Consider the following 19,775-nt stretch of genomic DNA (forward strand, 5'->3'; position numbering starts at 1 on the left):
GGGGAGCTCACATGCATTAATTATACATGATTTTTCTCAATGCGAGATTGCACCATTTAGCCTGAACTACAAATCAGTCCAGTATTCATGCAATATTTGGTCCACATCTTTGTTCTTGAGTATTTTTTTTGCACATAGAGGCAGGTCTGCTTATATTATGAGGCGAAGAGAGAAACATCTCATGGTCATCTGTCCCAGTGTAACCATGACAACAATCATCCTCCTGAAAGCTACACGTTTTATAATTCAAGCGCTTCCATATCATTCTTTCCATAAGTTTAGCTATAAGGAGGCTCAAGGCCATATCTGATTTATTCTGCATCACCTTAAGTTATTTGTAGATAGCAGTCAACAAAGTAGAAAAGAGGTGAACACTTTTACATAACTTTTACATAGATAGTTTAAAAGTCTGAAACTGGTAAATCTTGAAGTGTCTGACCTTATCTCTTGAGATACGCATCAGATCATTTTTTCATAGAAAAACATGTCCAACACATTCAAGTTCACCTCCAACAGTGTAAGGTATAAACTAGTTTGTTTCTGACCCCTAGTGGACCTTTTTGGTGCTGCATCTGTTTCAAGTTAATAATTTCACCCAGCAGATGGTGCAAGTTTATCACTAGTCTATACGGAAAACTTTGGAAAAAGTTAAGTTAAATGAGCCTGTAACAAGACACAGCTTATATACTGACTTATAAGTAGATATTTTTTCTTAGAAAAGTGTACTAACTCTTAAAGAATAGCTGCCTCTTTGTCAAAGGGAAGTGGTTTAGCTGATTTGATCTGGCTGTACAACAACTCTTTGGTGGTTTGTTTATCCATAAATACTTACCAGCCACAGCTTAAGGAATCCCAGATAAGTAGAATAAAATCGCCACAGTGATATCCTCCTTTTTTTACCAGTGGTTCTTTGACACCAATAGCTTTTTTTCATTACCAAGTCGGTTCTATTACTGCCAGTAATTGTTTTTCCACTCTGCACTGGCAGCTTTCATCAGATAAATGTGCTTTACATTATGAGGCTGAGGTAGATTTCCATCTTTAACACAAAAAGGGGGAAAATGAGCTATGACAAAGATGGCTGTTATTGCTATAAAGCTGACAGGACAGGATGTACATTTTACTCATTAGACCTATTTCTGCACACACCAAGAGATTAATGAGAATATATCCAACATTACCTACCACATAAAAAGATATCTGTCTGCTTCCCTAATGATTAAACCAAACAAATGCTATCCAACGGCCCTGTGGGTTGAAGATTAGACTGATTCACCTAAATGTATACACTTACAGATGTTGCTTATTTCCCCACAGTTACCTCACTGTTTTTGAGTTATGATGTAACCCTCTCAGGTATGAGGCAGTGTTTGGAGGACATCATCAATACCCTCATTGTTCTGATTACGAGCCAGCTCGAGGCCCCGAGGAGTTTCACCAGTGGAAATTAACAGGAGTACGCAGAGTTCAGCTGAATGTTGCTGATGTATTTTATTGGATGACTTTGTGTTTTTCTTTTACATTATGAGATGTGGCCCATGATTTTCCAAGCTTAGATTTTTATGCTCAATTCAACAAGTCTATGTTCTGTGATGACATGGATTTACAAGTACTGCAAGATTGCAAGCTAAGCTTCTGACGAGCAGTGAACATCTGATTTAATGCTTTATCTTCAGATTGAAAGAAGCCCCTCCACCCTCCCACTCCTTTTTTAAAACCAAACGTAGCCTCCCATTTATAAAAGAACTCTCTGAACATGAACTTTGAATAAAGACAGAATAGAAACTAAAGTCTATTTTTTCCAGATGCGGAGGCAGTACTTAAAGGAACAGTTATACTGTACTTACATAAGAACGCAGCTGTGTATTTTTACCTGGATTCTGATTTTAGGTTTGTGTCTTTCTTTTGAAATGAAGCCGTCTTGTGTGATTAGGAGACATGACATAAACCTGCTGTTCTTGATCTTTCTGCTCTCACAGTGGAAACACTTGAGTCATTCAACCCCACCCCACCTCACAGGGCCACAGTTCGCTGCCAGCAGTGCAGAGTTTGCTCTGACAGCATCTCACCGCAACGCTCTGGCAAAGGAAACCCAGAGAGGGATAGAGTCATATGCATTACATCATCTCTCAGGCATGTACAAACAATCTGAAAACTGGATCTAATTAAAGGCTGAACAGGAACACCACCCAGAGATCGTTCCAAACCAAAAGGCCCAGATGTCAGTCTTTAAAATTGCTATCTGAACAGGAAATTTGGGATGTCATCTTGGGATCTGCAATTCACTGGTTACACACAGATAGGCCGTTTTGTAAAAACAGCAACATCAGGCTGCTTGCTGGTTGGTCTGCAAACCATTATATTCCCCATAATCCAGTGACTCTTTCTGCTAGTCATAACATCAGGTTTTCATTTTTGGGTTGGATCTCAGGTCTCATTAACTAATGAATGGATGGCCGTGTTATCTTGCGCATTCATGTCTAATAAGAGAAGAAGGTCAGCGACTCCTGCACCTCCCCTCACATACCATCATCGGGTCAAACTTACAAAAGCAATGACATGCAAATCAGCCGCAGTTGTTTTGCATTTAATGCCAATTCAAAAACTAAGGACACAAAGGGGCAGCTTTTAGAAGATTTTTCACCCGTTTTTTTTTTTTATCCCGGCCTGTGGAATAATACTTATGCACAAGGCAATTAATGTATACTTTTCTGATGAAATGATTCATTCTGCTATTGCTTGAATGGGTTATTTTAAAAAAAAGCACAACACAAAAAGTGTTCATTTAGAGTATGTAAAAACATTTATTGTTGAGGACGTCTTATATTCTGCAGTGCTTTTTACCAGTTTTGTGGTTTTATAATACATGTCTTGTGTTAACACCTGGGACTTGATTTAAGGTACAAAAACAAAACTCTCAGCATTGGCTTGTAGAGGTATGAGATACACGTTGGGTGCATCCGTGTGCGCACACTTTAAACTTGAGATGGCATTCTACAGTTAATATACATATGATCCGCAACAGAATACCAACAAGCCCAAGCCAAGAAGTTTTCCACTTTAGTCAACTGTCCATGAGAAAAACACAGGAATATAAAAACAGAGTTTCAAGGGTAAATACTAGCAGATATGAAAAAAAGTGCACAGATATAAAAGCCCACAGTACAGCTCTTTTCTAACCAACTGATGAAAAAGCCTTTTTGGTCAACAGAAACATGATGTTCACAGGTGTGTGCTTCATGCCAGCATATTGTTCCTATAAACAGTATGTACAAGGTTCAAGTAACTCCTGAATATCTTCTGTTAGAGCCATCCGAACCAGACGAACAGGGTTAGATTTGATGCACAAATGGAATGTCGCAATGCGTTACAGTATGAAGAATATGCTACTGCTGGGAACCAAAAGAAGGGATAATAAGAGGGAGAGCTCAATTTAAAATGTGTCTGGGAGAATTAGTTCAAATAATTAATTCACAAGTCACAGCCTGGGAAGCAAGTTTCAAACACGCTTCCGACTTTTCTTCGTGCCTCACTGAACTACCTGATGAATATATTTGCCATGAACGACCAGCAAACAGGAGCGGATCAAAGAAAATTGGCGTGGTGTAATGTAAAAGTGTTTAGATCATTGCCAAATTCTTTCTCGGGTATGAACTGTGAAGCTAAAACCATCAAGTTCACCATTGATAATTTAAGCACTGCTCGTCTTTGGCATGGTTGAGCATCAGAGGAGCAGAGTGTGTTGAGCTGAACTAAACCTTTTCTAACTGAATTATTTTCATCCTTTGCCATCTAATCCCACTTTTCTTTTTCATCCAAAACATCATTGTTACAATTCAACTCTAGAGGCAGAGCCATCAAATCAAATAACCAACATCAGAATTTTATATGTATCAAAACAAGATCCGTAGTTAGAACAGCAAAGCAATTTTGAAACCACACATTAATAATTACAGTACATTTTTTACGAGGGGTTGAGCCAAGAGTATGTGAGTTCACTCTAGCTGTTACAACATACCAGCGTAACAGTCCTTATCAGCTACACAAGGCAATTCCACCTTGCTCATGCAATGTACAACTCTGAACTGCTCGGCAGCATTAGATCCAAGAGTCAATCCTGCATTAAGCAGCTGGTTTTTATGTGGTAACAGACAGCTGCACAATAAGGTCTGCAGGCTAGTAGTCATGGCTGAGCTATAACATTCTGTGCTCATAAGATGGGCCTAAACCTGAAGGAGGTGTGAGCATCAAATTCTGCTAATTAAATACACAAATTCCACGTGAAAGTTTGACCTCAATAGCAAACTAACAGAGTACAGCATACAGGGGTCTCTCAGTGTTAGTTTGTTTTTTCAAAACTGTTAATGTTCATGATTAGATCACATGGTTATAGTACTGTATAAAAGGAACAAAGTGAGTAAAAAGTCAGGACAGGTAATATAAAGGCTCAAAAAAAAAAAAAAAAAAAAAAAAAAAAAAAAAGAGCAGCTGAAATGAAGAGACTAAAAACTAATGAGATTTACACCTTCAAAAGACAACATAATAACAAACATAAGAATGAACAGGTGAATAGTAGAGGGCAATTCCAGTTATTTCCCTTCTTCTCATATGCATGTTCTGGTTTAGCGTGCCTTGCCCCGTAGTTTGGCACAAGACTAAAGTTTTCACACAGTGAGATGAGACCAGGGCATCGGCTGAAATTATTCCACACGATGAGATGAAAAGCAGGATTGGCTGGCAGACAGGTTGCGCTCGGTCTCTACATGTCCCCTTCCACTCGCCTCTTGCGAACTAGAAAGAAACATAGGATTTTTTATCATGCAGTTTAAAAGGTTTAACGGAATTTGAAAAAATAAAATAAAACAAGTATTAACAAAAGTGAACATGCTGCATAACTTTAAACCTTCACAGGCCTGTTAGTTTCTCCTTAAACACAAAGAGTCATCATGAGCTTTGAGGTCAACGTTTACACCTATTGCAACAGCATGTCAGAGTGTAAAGGAATAAAGAAGTGAGATGTCGTCACTCTTAAAGCCGTAAGACCACACGGTGTCAGCTTTTAAACTGTTAGTGTAGTGAACGCTCTTTTCAAACACTGTGAAAGAAATCAGAGTTATCACTGATGCGTCGACACACCCATGCATCAGACCTGTGCTATCGCAGCTCTGACAGGGGGCGGGGCTAAAAGAAAGAGCAGAGGTTTTCACTGCAGACTGACGTCTTACAGACGAGGAAACTGAGCAGATGTCTGGTATGCCACACCAATTTGTCATGACAAACCTGTATAAACAGATACCAGGTGATAACTCACCCAGTTTTTGCAAGGTGAAAAAAATCACAAACTGCCTTGTGTGTGTGTGTGTGTGTGTGTGTGTGTGTGTGTGTGTATATTATACCTAGGTCGTTGTTCTTGGTGATAGCTGCGCCAGCCCTGGAACGTGGCCCTTGTTGAGTGAAGTGGTAGCCAAATTTCACTATGGTGGTGCTCTCTTCCAACATTTTAGCTATCTCCATCTCTACGGTGGTACCCAGCTGCTGCCTCTGAGGAACACACAAACAAACCTAAGGTCAACATCGATACATAAGAGTCAGAACTTAACTTTTCTTCGATGGCAGGACAGAAACTGATCGCACTACAGTTCAACTTCCTTTCTACAACTGGAAACTTTGAGCAACATATTTCTTTTATTTAGGCAGTGGCTTCTGTTGGTTGGCATTCTTTAAAACCACAATACACTGTGTAAAAACATCTTAACCTATTCAGATCTAAGGTGCCCTTCCTAAGACTTCCTTCCTAATGGCAAATGTCACCCCTCCTCCCCTTCACTGCAGAGTAATGTTGCATTCAAAGTGTCAGAAGTGAAACATGTAAACTCAAAAATTGTTTTCCAATCATTTTTAAATAAAGATACACAAAACAGCTTTTGTTTTGTTGTGCCTTTAATTGGGGAAACCTTACCCAAGATTTAATTAAGAAATCTGACCTTTTTTGGTTCGCCAATGTGCCGATCAGAGCATAATAATGACATGATCATGATAATGACAACAGCGGGTCCATTGCTTTTTCTATCTCTGGCATAAGAGCCAGCTAGAAGTCAGCGGCAGGATACAATACGCAGCCACAATGATGCAGAGTAACACGGACATTTTTTGGTGAGGAAAAAAAAAGGTACAGAGTAAACAACAATCTGATGCCAAAACAAATAATTCATTCATGGCAGTCACTCAATCTGCTATGACTTTTAATAGGTTCAAGTTATTTTTAGATTGAGAAATGAACTTTTCTGGTTGTGGGTGGCTTTAAGCTTCAGCCTTTATTCATCATTTAAGACTATGTTGCGGCTTGGCACTAAAACAACCCTACTTTTTGTATCAGATGCATGGCTGAGGTGGTTGCTTGTGCTGCTGGAAACTAACGGAGCAACTGGTTGCTCCACAGTTTAAATGATGTGCTGACATCACCTCTGGTGCACCAGCAGCATGTGCTGGCCTGGTTTGGGCCTGCAGACCCAATGTTTGAGGAAATGAGAAACAGAGCATCTGTCACAGAATAAGTAATACGTCAGAAAATTTTAACTTTAACAGGAGAAACAGGCAGGGTTGGATTATATCAGTGTAAACAGTAATGTAACCATAACTGAAAAAGAAATTCCAATCTCAATCTAAATTAAAAACATACACACTGGATGCAAATCAGCAGAAACACTACAGCGCAGGACAAGTTATTAACATTTTGAAATGAATATTGGTCTATAAGCGATATAAAACAAGCGAGATCATGTGAAAACATTTAAACATCAAATCTGATTTTAATGGGGATTTTAAAGTCAATGTCCTACCAACCGAGTGTGCTTTGTGTGACAGCCATTTAACTGATTGCTTTGCGTTTTTAGTCTTCACACCCCAACACCATCATTAGCAGCGAGCTACACAACCTCAACCCAAAGGCTGCAGGGAGACCATCCCATGAGAAGAAACCAGCAGAGCTGAGTCTCTCTTAAAAGACACGTAAGACACGAATGAGAGTTACTGCAGCATGGGTGTATGTTTGAAGAATATCCTGCCTTGTATGTCTTTCGGTCCCTGTAACGATGACAACAACAATAAAAGTGCATTTATAACGCACTTATTTGTTTCCTAAATTGTCTTCCCATTTGTCTAGGTACCTAACTTACCGCACTTACTCTAGCACTAGTTTTGCTCTTAGCTGTTTGGTTTTGGAAGGAAATGCACTTATGATTTCTTGTGACCTGAAGTTCTTGCCTACCGATGTGGAACACACTTATTGTAAGTCGCTTTGGATAAATGCGTCTGCAAAATGACCGTAAAGTAATGTAATGTTATTGTATTGTATACGGTTTGTACCTGGTTGTCTATCTTGATCTCTGTGAGTGTGTCATTGTCTCGCAACGCATCAACCAAAGCCTGCACCCCTGCCCCGGTGATGAAGTTGGACTCCAAGTTCAAACTTTTCAACGTCTTGTTCTCCCGCAGCATGTCACTGAATGCCTGAAAGCAGCAAAGGGAAGGTGTGAATGTGCAGCCACCATGTGGCAACAAAACCATTAAAAGCCCATAAACCACTGCATCTTACCACAGCAATGGGGTCATTACTCCGTGTTGCTGCCAGGCTGAACTTTTTCACAACAGTGTTCTTCTCCATGGCTTTTGCAAAGTCTTTCAGCGTTGGAATAGGAATGTTCTGGGAAACCAACATAGACAGACTGCCATTGGTCAAGGGTTTGATGAGCATGAACACACTCTGAAATCTTACATTTCTACATACCTTAAGGTTGTTGAGGTTGACCTCTGTTAAGGAGCTGTCATTGCTCTTTATCCTCTGCAGAGTTTCTTCTACATTAGTGGGGTTGGGAGGCTCATCAAACACTGGGTTCATCTTCTCTCCTTTGATCACATCTGACAATCATACAGGCAGAGGTCAATATATTGATCCTTTAGGGACATCTTAAGAGTTTCATTTTTACTGTACTCACTGTTATAACCCTCTTTGGTTCCAGTCCCATCATAAGTCTGATTACTGGTGACCAGAGTGTGAACACCCAGGATGGCTGCAAACAAAAGCAGATCATAAGATCAGTGGCTGTGGCGAGCACGCAGGCATGGAAGACATAGCAGAGGAGTGGTTTTATGTCGCTCGCTTTTCTTTCATCCATCAACACACCCAGTAAATGATAGCCAAGTGAAAAGCTAAGTGAAAGGAGCTTGTGTTTTCCAGCCCCAGCAGAAGCTTGGCTCAGGCAGACTGAAGCTTCTCCCAGCTATAAAAAGCTTCCTTTTCAATGACACCCTCATTCTGAATTATGTTTCAGAGACCGTTCAACAAAGACATCAAAACTTTCTCTGAAGTTTTCATTCAGTCTTACCCGCTAGATCACACAGTTCTGTATCCGTGGCACTGGACAGAGCTTCTTCAAGTTCTGGATCAAGGGTTGTGACCTCTTCCTGGCGTGTCTCTATCGGTTTCTGCTTGGGGACAAATACTTTACCTGTGGAGAAAGAACATGGACATTTTAATCTAATTGTAAATTCATAGGTGATCATTCATAACAATTGACAAGCAATATTACTTTCACATCCACAAACAAAGAGGAATACCATACATATAGGCAGGATTCACAAATACACTGCTGTAGAAATGTACATTTAGACCAGTGTGGGAATAAGAAACAGGGTTCTCCTGCTGTTTTACACAACATTCTCCAAACATCAGTGGCACAGCCAAGCTGAATTCAGTCCAGCGGTGACTGTCTATTGCCATGGCAACCTAACTGAGGGAAGAAACGGAAAGTGTAAAGGAAGTCATGGAACAATGACTTGAGTCTAATCTAAAGAGCGCTGCTGGGGCAACAAGCACATGCAGCTGACACAAAGAGCATACAGTGGGTGCCATTTGCTGTCTCTCCATATGCCTGTCTCCTTAAACAAAACACCCAAAGAACAGGCCCTCCCTCTTTACCCTCCTTCCAAGTCATTCAAGCTACTCAAATTGTTCAAACTGGCCCCCAGTGGGGGCTCTGGCACTTCCTGAAAGCCAGTAAACAGTAAATACAGTCATTAAGCGGCCCTTCAGAGCCAGTCCCTTTGGAGCGACATCTAACTTGTTGAGAAGTCAAGAAAAGAACAAGGCCAGGAGACTGGGAACCCATAAGTATGTTCATCTGTATTAATCTGCAGGAACATGCATCGGTGAGGCACAGCCCAGCAGCGCAATTTGAAAGTAAAAATCACTTTTTCAGGTCATACCGCACAAAAATGTGTTTTTTTTCTAATGGATGAGAAAAAGGAAGGTAGGTAAGGAAAACCTTTTCAAAGCTAAAAATACTCCATGAGGCTGAGCTGAATGAATCGGTGCGTGTGTTAACACCAATGAATTGCCGATAGCATAGTTCCCTTGGACAGACCTAACGAAAACTAATAATCAGCACATAATTATTTTTTATGACCATTTCTTTAGGAGATCAGAGCAACTACATGGTGAGAAATTAAGCAATAAACTTTTACAAAATAAGAAAATGAACTATTAAACTGAGTTTATCAGAGCTCAAGGTATGCTTCCACTCCACTGGATGTACAAGGTCATCTTTCAAATGAGCATTCGCACTGCATTTCCCTTTCACCGTAAACAATCAGCTTCAATCAACAGAACTCTGTTAGTAATGCTGAAAGACCATGGAAGAAACCAAAGAGAAACTAAAGGAATACAATAAGGACTGGCCCACTACGATGAATTTAAGTGGCAACAGGCCTGCAACAGGTCTGCAACAGTTGCCATGGCAATTAAGCACGCTGTTTTCCACTGAAATTATGTGCGTTATTAAAACTAGAGACAAACATTCATGATCGCATTGTTTGTCAGCAGGGGGTGAGCATTACAACGGAAGAGATTCAACTGTATTCCACAGAATCAGCACCATCACACGGATTTGAGTTTTCCATGTTGTCATGGAGGGTAAACACACACACACACACACACACACTCAGTATAATTCCTAACAGACCCTGGTTTGGTTAGGGGTTGTCAGTTCCATATTTCCTCTCCAGTAAGGGAGTAGCTTTTGGATCTCTGGAGACCTCGACAAAAGAAATTCCTTCCTTTTTTTTTTTTTTTTTAAATTCTCCACTGTAATGTTGCTGCTCCAACTCGTGTGTTTTCTACCATGTTGTCACATGAGAAATCCCACCCTCCTCTCTTTTAGAGAGTGACTGGGATTACCACAAAACAGGTCTTTTTAAGGTTAGATGGTTTTCAGTTTATACAGCAAAAATAATCCACCACGTTCAGCGGAGAGTGTTTGTTTCACCTTTTTGAAAATAAAGTCCTGCCACTGCGTTCGGACAAAAAGTGCAGTGTCATCTGAGCCGACAAACCTCATAATACTAAAGACTGTAGGGATGATGCCTCCTGTCTTTTCCCCAATGACAACACCATAGAAACAGCCGTCTTGATTTCACAGCTGAAAAGTTCATATACCCAATTTCATTGGCTTTAATATTGAATATCATTTCATGGCAGGAGGATTTTTGCAGTTAAGCAACATGTCCACAGCTAGAGATGAACTTATCGCAATAAATGATAAAAGCAAAACTAAAACAACATCTTGAGAATTCACTCTTTTAAATGAGGCTTTAGTCTTAGATCTGCATAGCTGCTTCTGGGAAAAAGCAAAGAGAACGAACAACCTGCGATTCATCCTTCAACTACGGTGATCATGTTGTGATTTGCACATCTCTCGAGACTGAGCCAGGAACATAAAAAACAAATCAAGTGATGAACATCAATAAAAACGTGGTTTCAAGACATTTAATCGTAAACTCGCCTCCCGGACACTCCCTGCCCTCCCATTCCTCGGTACAAACACTCCTCCCCCACACTGCTGTACATTGCGTAAGAGCAGACATGCATTAATAATACCTGCAAAGCCAGCAGAACAGCAATTACTACTGTGTGCGTCCTGCTGATACATACACAGCACACACTGAATCCATATCTCCTGAGAAATACAGAATTAACATGTAATAACAAGTCATTTCAGATTTCATTAATGAGGCATGGGAGATAAAACCCTGCAAAGCGTCACGACTGCTTTCTGTGCGACAAAACAGGACGGTTGCTGCTTTTCTCACTTGAAGTCATCTGCACTGCAATAATACAACTAAATTAAGGTCAAAACAAGTTTAGATAATACAGCCCGACATTATAAGTCAGAAATCTTTCTTAAAGGGTTTTTAAATATCTATCACGTGCAACATTTTCCTATCGTCAGAGCTATTTTTTTTCCCCATAAGTTAGACACTATGAAGAGAAGGAGGAGGAGAGGAACTCTTTCAAGTTTACCTTCATCACTAATCCTTAAAATTCAGATTACCCAACAATCTTACATTTTCATGTTGTAATGGCTCTCGTTGAGAACGGTCTTGTTGAATTTTGGGGCATTTTACTTATGTTCTGAGGATCCCACCTGAACTGAAGAAACCCTACGCACAAACTCTCAGGATAATGTTCCAATCTGAACTTAATTTTCAATCAATTTCTACTAAATATACACGGCGGCTAAAAATAAAACGTGTTTTTAACAAATTCCAAGACTTTAGCAAAACCTTTTTTAACAATATTGCGACTGATTTATTTATTTATTTATTTATTTATTTTTTTTTTTTTAAAAAGGCCGATGACGCAGCACAATGAAAGCATAGCTGAGTGTTTTCGGAAATTACATAATTGGTTTACTTTAATAAATGGGCCAAAAAATGTGGTTGGATTCCGCGGAAGATAAATGTTCGGCACAGCGCCATCTTGCACCAAGCCACAGCAAAAGCATTCATGAGCTTGCTTGCATTGGTCGACTTTTAAACCTACACAAAGAGGATTATCTCAGTCCAATAACTTAACTTGCAACATGAGCAGAAACAGTGCATCGGGGTCAGTAAACCTGGTCCAGTGTATGGATCCTTGTCGTTTACCTCTTTGGGAGCAACGATTCAATTCATCCTGGTAAGGTCCATTGACTGTTTTTTGGGGCTTTTTTAAACTCAGAAAAGATACAGACACACACCTTTTCTCTCTCCAGTAAATGGCACTACATCCTCTCTGTCCTTGTACTCCATGGCTTCCTTTTCCAGGTATTTCAGCAGACCGTCCCTATTGAATTGTCCTGTAGCCGTCTTAACCGTTTGGTCTTTTTGACGTAAGCCGGCTGGGAGAAGAGCATTCTGAGAAGAGAAGATAAGGGGGAGTAAGACCCTCAACTCTACATGCATTTGTTTACTTCTGAAAACACTAATAAATGCAATTCTTTGAACATTTTAAAGAAGGTATCGCACCTTGCTCTTTAATATGGCCCCACACCAACAGACAAAGTTAGATTATGTCTATCAAGGTACCCTCGTCACGATGGCACCGAATTTTCTCTAGGCACACTGCTCTAAAGCGTTTTTGTGAAATTCTACAGCAGATTGGGTCGAGACTGAAATGCTACCTACTCCAAACTGAATCAAATTTGGCATGTTGACCTACTTCTGTCAGATACAGTGCAGCGAGCAAATGCCAATATATATATATATATATATATATATATATATATATATATATATATATATATATATACACATACACAGACATATACATACACGAGTCACATTGAAAAGGCATTATGTGAACCAGTTTAATGTAATCCGTGGAAAATGGAACCGGTTTTGGACCATTTGTTGTTGATTAGTGAAAAATCTGGCAAAGGTAAACAAGTGAGAACCCTGAAGTGTTTGTCGCCCCAGCCTGCGAGCTCTGCAGCTACAGAGCTGAGATGCTGCGCTTCCTTTGTGTTGGCACACCAAATTAGACTTTGTCTATTTTTCCACTGGTAGTGTGCATTTCCTGTGTATCCTTTACGGTTATTTGTCTCAGTCAGTTTAGATAAAAATAGAAAAAAATTCTTAAAAAAAAAAAATAAAAAAAAATATGAAAAATGCCCTCAGAAACAAAGATAGAAACACTTGGAAACCTGCTGACAGAGCTGCAGCAGCTTTAAGTTATTTTTCCAATAACAGAGGCTTTTGAGTGGGAGGTGCAGCTGGGGCACAAGGGGGAGGAAAACAAAACACCCTTAGATTTGAATGATTGAAACTCAAAAGCATTCCACAAAAAGGGACAATATTGCTTTTCCATCACCATGTCTAAACCATGTTTACGGTCTGCAGTTCAACACACTTTTCAAGACCCCCACCAGGTTGCATTAAAATGATGATATTGGGTCAACTTAGGATCATTTTCACATTAAATATTGGCTCTAAGATGGTAGTTGTGTCCTTTAATTAAGAAAATGAAGAACATTTTCCAATAAATTCCCTCGCCACAGCACACTTCCTCCCATTTAAGAGCCCTGGAGCTCCTCCAACTCTGACCTCAGGATCCATCTCCTCGAGGGCCGTCTCCAGCTGTTTGAGCTCCTCCGCTGACAGTTTGTTGAGGATTTCATCTTCATCCAGATCTTTGTACTTGTCGAGATCCTTCTTGTACGACAGCGCCATGGTGGCTATAGCTTGCTAGGCAACACCGAACAGCTAACCGTAGCCACACTGTTCCTGCTCAGGCTTTCTGCTCGAGGCCAGGGGGGGAGCAACCTGAAAGAAAAACATAAGGAACATACAAGTTCATCATGAATGAACAATAAATTCTAATGAAGTATCCTAAACTGAGATAAACATTGTTTGTGTCATCCGTGTGAACAATAGGTCACCACAGCTGGGCTGGGTAACAGCCTCGCAGTGGTCTCGCAATGATGCAATACACACACACAGCTGGAACAAAGGAGGAACTTTCTCAGGCTCAAATCGTCCGACTACTCCCATAAGGATCCCAAACAGCTCCTCGTGTGCACAAATGTTGTCGACTACAAAGCAGAAACAACTAAAGCTTCTAAAGGATGTGGAAATTGTTGAGAATGTTTTTCTTTGCGACCGAAAGCCTGGACATAACACGATAGCTAAGATTAAATGAGATTCAGATAAGCGGTGAGTTAGAGCCTTAATGTGTACACTGTCAAACATGATGAGGAGTCCTTACACTACGGTTCCCTCTCCCACGCCACAGTCCGAACACAAAGTGACCTCATCGTTTCCAGATGCTCTTCCTCTTTATCACTCATGTACACTTCGATGTTAAACATCTGTCTCGTCTCACAATGAAAAATGTTATTTTGCATGGGCAATATAACGCTGTGTTTGTGAATGGACATAATTTGTGCTTTGAATCAGATAACCATCAATGAAGCTAAAATAAAAAAAAGCTTTGCAGATGAAACCTGAAGTCAAACAACACAGGAATGCCATCAACTCGAGTCATTGATGTTAGCTGTAACATACAGCAACATTTCTGAACTCAAAGACCACGCGGGAAACAGACCACCCGACTGTGTGGTTTAGCAAAGGTTTAGCTTCTTGAGTGATTTCTCCACTCCAGAGAATTCCCAGAGGACAATGTCTGCGTCTCTCACGATGTTCTGTTCCTCGTCTACACAATCCAGCCTCTGTCCTGGACTAATTCTTCCCCTCGTCTTCTGCTTTAGTCCACTGCACACATGCATTTCTAACATGAGGAGAGTCGTAGTATCGCAGTTGCAAAGCTGATTGCCCAGAGATGGCGATGAGCTCAAATGTCACTCATAACTTTAATCAAAGCATGTGAATATAATGATCTACAACAATAATCCCTTAATGTTCTGCTGGACAAGAGTGTAATCAGTATCTGGAAAACAAGAGTCAGTACAGTTCTATTAGGTATAATCCAAATGCATAATGTCATTACTGCTAACAGTGAGGAAGAAAATCATCCATTCAAACTGAAAGGAAACTAAAGTTTACGGTGCTTGACAAATAAGGCAGTGACCAATACAAATGAACAATATCTGGCCAAGATTGTAAAATTAAATAGAACCCTGGAATATATATACAATGAAGAATATACTCAAAATCACAAGGTGAAACCAGGATGTATGAATAATCAAACAGTTCATAGAATAATGCCTTGCTGGCTAAAATATTAAATGCATCTAAATAGCGTTAACATCACTTTGCCTGCCACAAACTCAAGAGCAGTCACCTGGACCGTGTTCACGGAGCGCCACCAGGATGTTTCTCCTGATATCTCACACCTAGCCTGTTTGTCTGAGATGTGAAATGGAAATGATGTGACACAGGATGTGGAAAAACAGACTACTACAGTGTGGGATAAACGTGTCATAAACATAATGCTCATATGGCGGGATAGATAGATTGATACTTTATTTATCCCGAAGGAAATTCAAGCATCCAGTAGCAAAACATAACAATAAAAATGTTTTATACAACTACAGTATACACCATATAAATGACCTGCTTTTAATTATCTATTTAAATTAGATTACCTCAATAACATAATTTAAGTTCTTTCCAGCTTTTTCTCATCTTTAAATTCACTACCATATTATTCACCGCATTCAACATCCACTGTCGTCAGCGAGGCTACGTACTTTTAGGTGTGCAGACAGAAGAGTAATGCAGACGGGGATAATGATGGCAATAGGTGGGCTCAGATCGAGGTGGAGACACTGAGAGGATACACTAGCCCAGTCTGATCAATTCCTTTCTCCTTCTCTTCACTGCTAATCCCTCATGACAACAACAGATGGCTCAAAGCCAATAATACTGCAAACCAATGCGTTCTCAACACTCACCTTGAGCTTTCCTTCACTGACCTGGGCACTCAGGCTACTGGACACAGCCACAAACAACAACTTAACTTCTCCTGACAGGCTGGGTTTTATAAACTTGTTTTTTTTTGCCACCCAACTGCAATGAAACTATCTGAAATGACATATACGTATGGAGATATTAACAGTCAAATCAGCAGTCTTTCTTGAAGAAAATAACTAGGAGATAGTGGGCAGAATACGGACTACATTCTTCTACAAAAATAGGGTGAAACAGTAACAGAGGTCATTCCATTTCTCTCCGTTTCATATTACATGACCCTCGTCAAACTATCCATTCGGTTTTAACTCTAAGGCATCAATCCTGCAAGTAACATCCAGGTTGCCTGAGCTATTTAGATTTCAGAGGCAGAAGCTGAAGGAATAGCAATTTGCAGTTCTAAGATGACACAGAGAGTGGTGACTGGTGTTTCATTATTATAGAACAACGCCCCACCAACATCCAGAAATACTATAGTTAGAATGACCCAGCTATTCTACCCATGGGACAAGAGTCTGTACTTCCTCCTCCCACCTACTCTCTTTCACTTTTACTCTGTCTCATTTGTTTCTCCACCTTACTCTTCTTGAAGGTTTCTGTGTTCAGCCTCCTTATGTCTGTAAGTGTGCTAGAAATGATAGAAGACACGATCAGGCGAGTACTGAAATGTACAGGAAAGTCAAATGAGAATGTGTGGTTAATTTTTATTTGCACAGATGCCGACACAAAAATTTATGTCCCTTTAAATCCTGCAAAAGAACGTGGCCAGAGCCATACAGGAAGTGGGTTGTTTTTCCAACAAACACACAAGATTTGTATATTTCCTTGTTGCGCACACCAACATCAAACCCACATACACTACATCATTCTATAATGAGGACAGATTTCAAAAAGTGCCTGGTCACATAAGGGTCCCTTTAAGGGCCAGTATGGGAATAATGCAGGATTAAGAAAGCTTGCCACTTTCACAGCTATGTTAAAACCAATGCCACGTTTCACCTCTGTGGCTCAAATCCAGGTTTTGCTTTTAAGTAAAACAGGTGACAATAATAAAACCAGTTTATCTGCAATACTGTTCTGAAGAAGGTTATATAGCGACCAGTATCAACCAAAATTGCTATGTCAGCGGCCCCCACAGCACTCCACCAGATAACAACATCTGCCTCACAGCCTCAGTAAAAGGAAAACCACACATCTCTGAGCAGATACTTTCTTAAGACTTGGACCACACCCTTCATTCACAACTGAGCCATGCTGGTGAAACTGCTTTTTGTGACCACACACACACACACACAAGGCGTCACATTAATTCTTGCACTAGGGGTGTGTCAGAAGAACTGTGACACAGGCACAATGACCTCACACTTCACTAACAAGCAGTTTATCTGCTAAAGCCACAGCCTTTACCTGAGCGAGACATTCCACCAAAAGGCATGTCCTGTTGTCCCCTTGTCTTAGTCAAACAACAACACAGAGGGTCCTCATGGCCGTCTTTAAATGCATTGTCTGGCTGACAGGGTTGGGCAGCAGATTTAATCAACAGTCTGCATTCAATCAGCAACAACACCTAGTATACACCAAGTATAATAAAGCAAACAACAATTCAATATAAAACTTAACACCGCCTTTGAGTGACTAAAAGAGAGAGGACAATTAAACGCATACTCATTAAGTATGCTACCTGGGCGGTAACTTAGTTTCCATCATCTTCTGCAGATAGCGGGCTGTCGAAAGGCGTTAGCTAACCCGTTCTTGGCATGTTTATGATTATCACCTGACAATTAACACTTTAACTGTAATTATCGCCACCTGGAGAAGGTTTCACAGCATTAGTTGAGTTACAATTAAAGTCAAACGAAGCCGTTTATAACAACTTAACTGTGGTAACTTAACCGAATTTGACGGATGCAGTACACCATGGATGAGATGCAGAGGCTAACACGCTAACCTTTACAGATGACTCGAGTCGCTAGCCGTTAAGCTAAAGCAGACAGCTACAGGGAACACTGACAGTGTTTAAAACTATGCAGCTACTAATGCCACCGGGTTGGTGTTCTAATTTCAAAGAAAGTAATAATACCCACTTCCCTACCTGAGGTTATTGTGACCTCACAAGTGGATTTCCGAATAGCACCAGTCCTCCCAGTGACTGCGGTAGTTTCTGTGCTGGGTTTTTCACTGAGTCCAACGAAGGGCGGAAACACAGGAAAAGGGAAGCGAAGCCTTCTCTGAGTGACGTTTAACTGAACCAATAAGCAGAGAGAATTTGAGGCGTGAACAAATGATATCGTTTGGCCCGCCCATTTATCTATAAAAAACAATCCGAGGAGAGATACGGAAAGATAAAATAAAATTAGGTTAAATAAAATCTAATTAAATTGAATTAAATTAGGTAAATACCCCTTATTATTTCGATTTAACTTGTAATCGTACAGCAAGAATGCTTTGCCTAAAAATGTTTTTTTTGACAGCGGTTGTCAAATTATTTAATATGAGCTTAGATGCTACTTTAAAACTACACACTTACTTTTTTTTATTCAAATAAAAAGAAAAGGAAGCACAGAAGACACACCTGGAGCGAAAACCTTCCATGATCTAATTGCCATGCACAATTAAAAATAATCTCTTTTATTATGCCTTTCTCTCAGTCTTTCTTACAAATACATGGATTTATTTGTTCCTTACACTACCCTTCAACTGTAACGATCAGGGAGAGTTACTGCACCGTTATACACAATAGTGGATATAGAATTTCATCCCCTCCCCTGCAGTTCAAACAAATGTGTACTGTAACAAGATGCCTTGCTGGTAACACAGACACTTTGAGAGGAGATGTTGGTGCTGATTTAAAACACGCACCTGAAATCAGATGAGTGACGGTAATCAGCTAAAGACATAGGAATGAGCTTAGAGGAGGGCCATGCTAGTGCATTTTTTAATCTGCTGTTTACCAGAAAAACATCTACATTTAGCGGCTCCTTATTAAATAAACAAATTAAGAACATAACATCTGAGAGTGATGTTTATTGCAGGGTGAGAGAGCACGCGTCAACATGGTTATCCTCTGGAAGAAATTGTCCCTCGACTTTGGTCTGACTCTTCAATTCTTAAAGTTAAAGCAAACTAAACACAAGTATCAGATTACTGCTGCAGTCAGGTGACTCCCAATGTTTACAGGAAGATTAGTAAATAAAGACTATCTGGCAACTATCTGTGTGACATCACAATTGAGTCTCTTGTATTTCTCTCTTTGACTAATCGTTCATGGATTACTTTCTTATGTCATTTTCCATATAAGATTCCTTTTACTGTTGACCAGACTGTAACATTACACAGCTGGTTCTGATACACAAAAAGACATCATACATGTGTTACATAACTAATGACAAGCAATAAAAAGCCATTGAAATTGTTGTCAGACCCAAGTGTTATTAACAGAAAACAATATGAGTCATCGGGTACTTTTCTTATCTACAATGTAAATTCAACACTTTCTATTCTTTGAGCATATATGTGTTTTTAATTTCAGGTCGTTCGATTAATTTTGCACGTGTGTTTTTATTATTGTGATGAAAAGTACCTCCTATTTATCGTCGCCACACAAATAGGAATGAATTAATAGAAACTGTAATATCAGGTGAAGCCACTCAGAAATGAGTCAGGTATTTGAGCTATTCTGCGTCTATAACATATATTTGAAATGTACCAGAAAGAAAATATATAAGACATTTCCAGATGTTTATTTTGTCTGTTAGACACTTATATAGATCAGTAAACATTAATCTAGATAATGCATCATTATCACATGTTAACATAAATTATTGTTAATTATATTAATTTTTTATATAATTGATGTATTTCAGAAAACTTGCAGTAAAAAGAATTACTGCGTTACAACAAATAATCAAATAGGACCATATTAGTGAGGACATATATTTGTTAAAAATGTCACTGGTTCATAAAATGAACCAGAAATCTCCACCTCACTTTCACTATGCACAAACAACTTTCTACTTGCATTCCCCCTTATA

The 19,775-nt window shown here is 39.8% G+C and overlaps 1 protein-coding gene across 1 annotated transcript; it reads right to left on the reverse strand.

Annotated features, from left to right (window-relative positions):
- Nucleotides 1-2,780: 2,780 nt before the first annotated feature.
- tmod2 (tropomodulin 2) lies at nucleotides 2,781-17,943 on the reverse strand. The gene is made up of 10 exons (XM_075478479.1): nucleotides 17,837-17,943; nucleotides 13,420-13,638; nucleotides 12,075-12,231; nucleotides 8,385-8,507; nucleotides 7,995-8,069; nucleotides 7,787-7,917; nucleotides 7,595-7,702; nucleotides 7,366-7,509; nucleotides 5,397-5,541; nucleotides 2,781-4,791 (listed from the first exon to the last, which is right to left on the reverse strand). The coding sequence occupies exons 2-10, from the start codon at nucleotides 13,543-13,545 to the stop codon at nucleotides 4,760-4,762; spliced, it is 1,041 nt and encodes a 346-aa protein (XP_075334594.1). The 5' UTR covers nucleotides 13,546-13,638; nucleotides 17,837-17,943; the 3' UTR covers nucleotides 2,781-4,759.
- Nucleotides 17,944-19,775: the final 1,832 nt, after the last annotated feature.

Source organism: Odontesthes bonariensis, chromosome 1 (genome assembly GCF_027942865.1).
Source record: "Odontesthes bonariensis isolate fOdoBon6 chromosome 1, fOdoBon6.hap1, whole genome shotgun sequence".
NCBI lineage: Eukaryota > Metazoa > Chordata > Actinopteri > Atheriniformes > Atherinopsidae > Odontesthes > Odontesthes bonariensis.

Bases quoted from the DNA above. Each gene is read 5' to 3' on its own strand.
- tmod2 (XM_075478479.1), bottom strand. From the start codon at position 13,545: ATGGCGCTGTCGTACAAGAAGGATCTCGACAAGTACAAAGATCTGGAT. The intron at 12,232-13,419 runs GTCAGAGTTGGA...TTCTCTTCTCAG, and splicing joins TCGAGGAGATGGATCCTGAG to AATGCTCTTCTCCCAGCCGG. The intron at 8,070-8,384 runs GTAAGACTGAAT...TTTTGTTTGCAG, and splicing joins AGAACTGTGTGATCTAGCGG to CCATCCTGGGTGTTCACACT.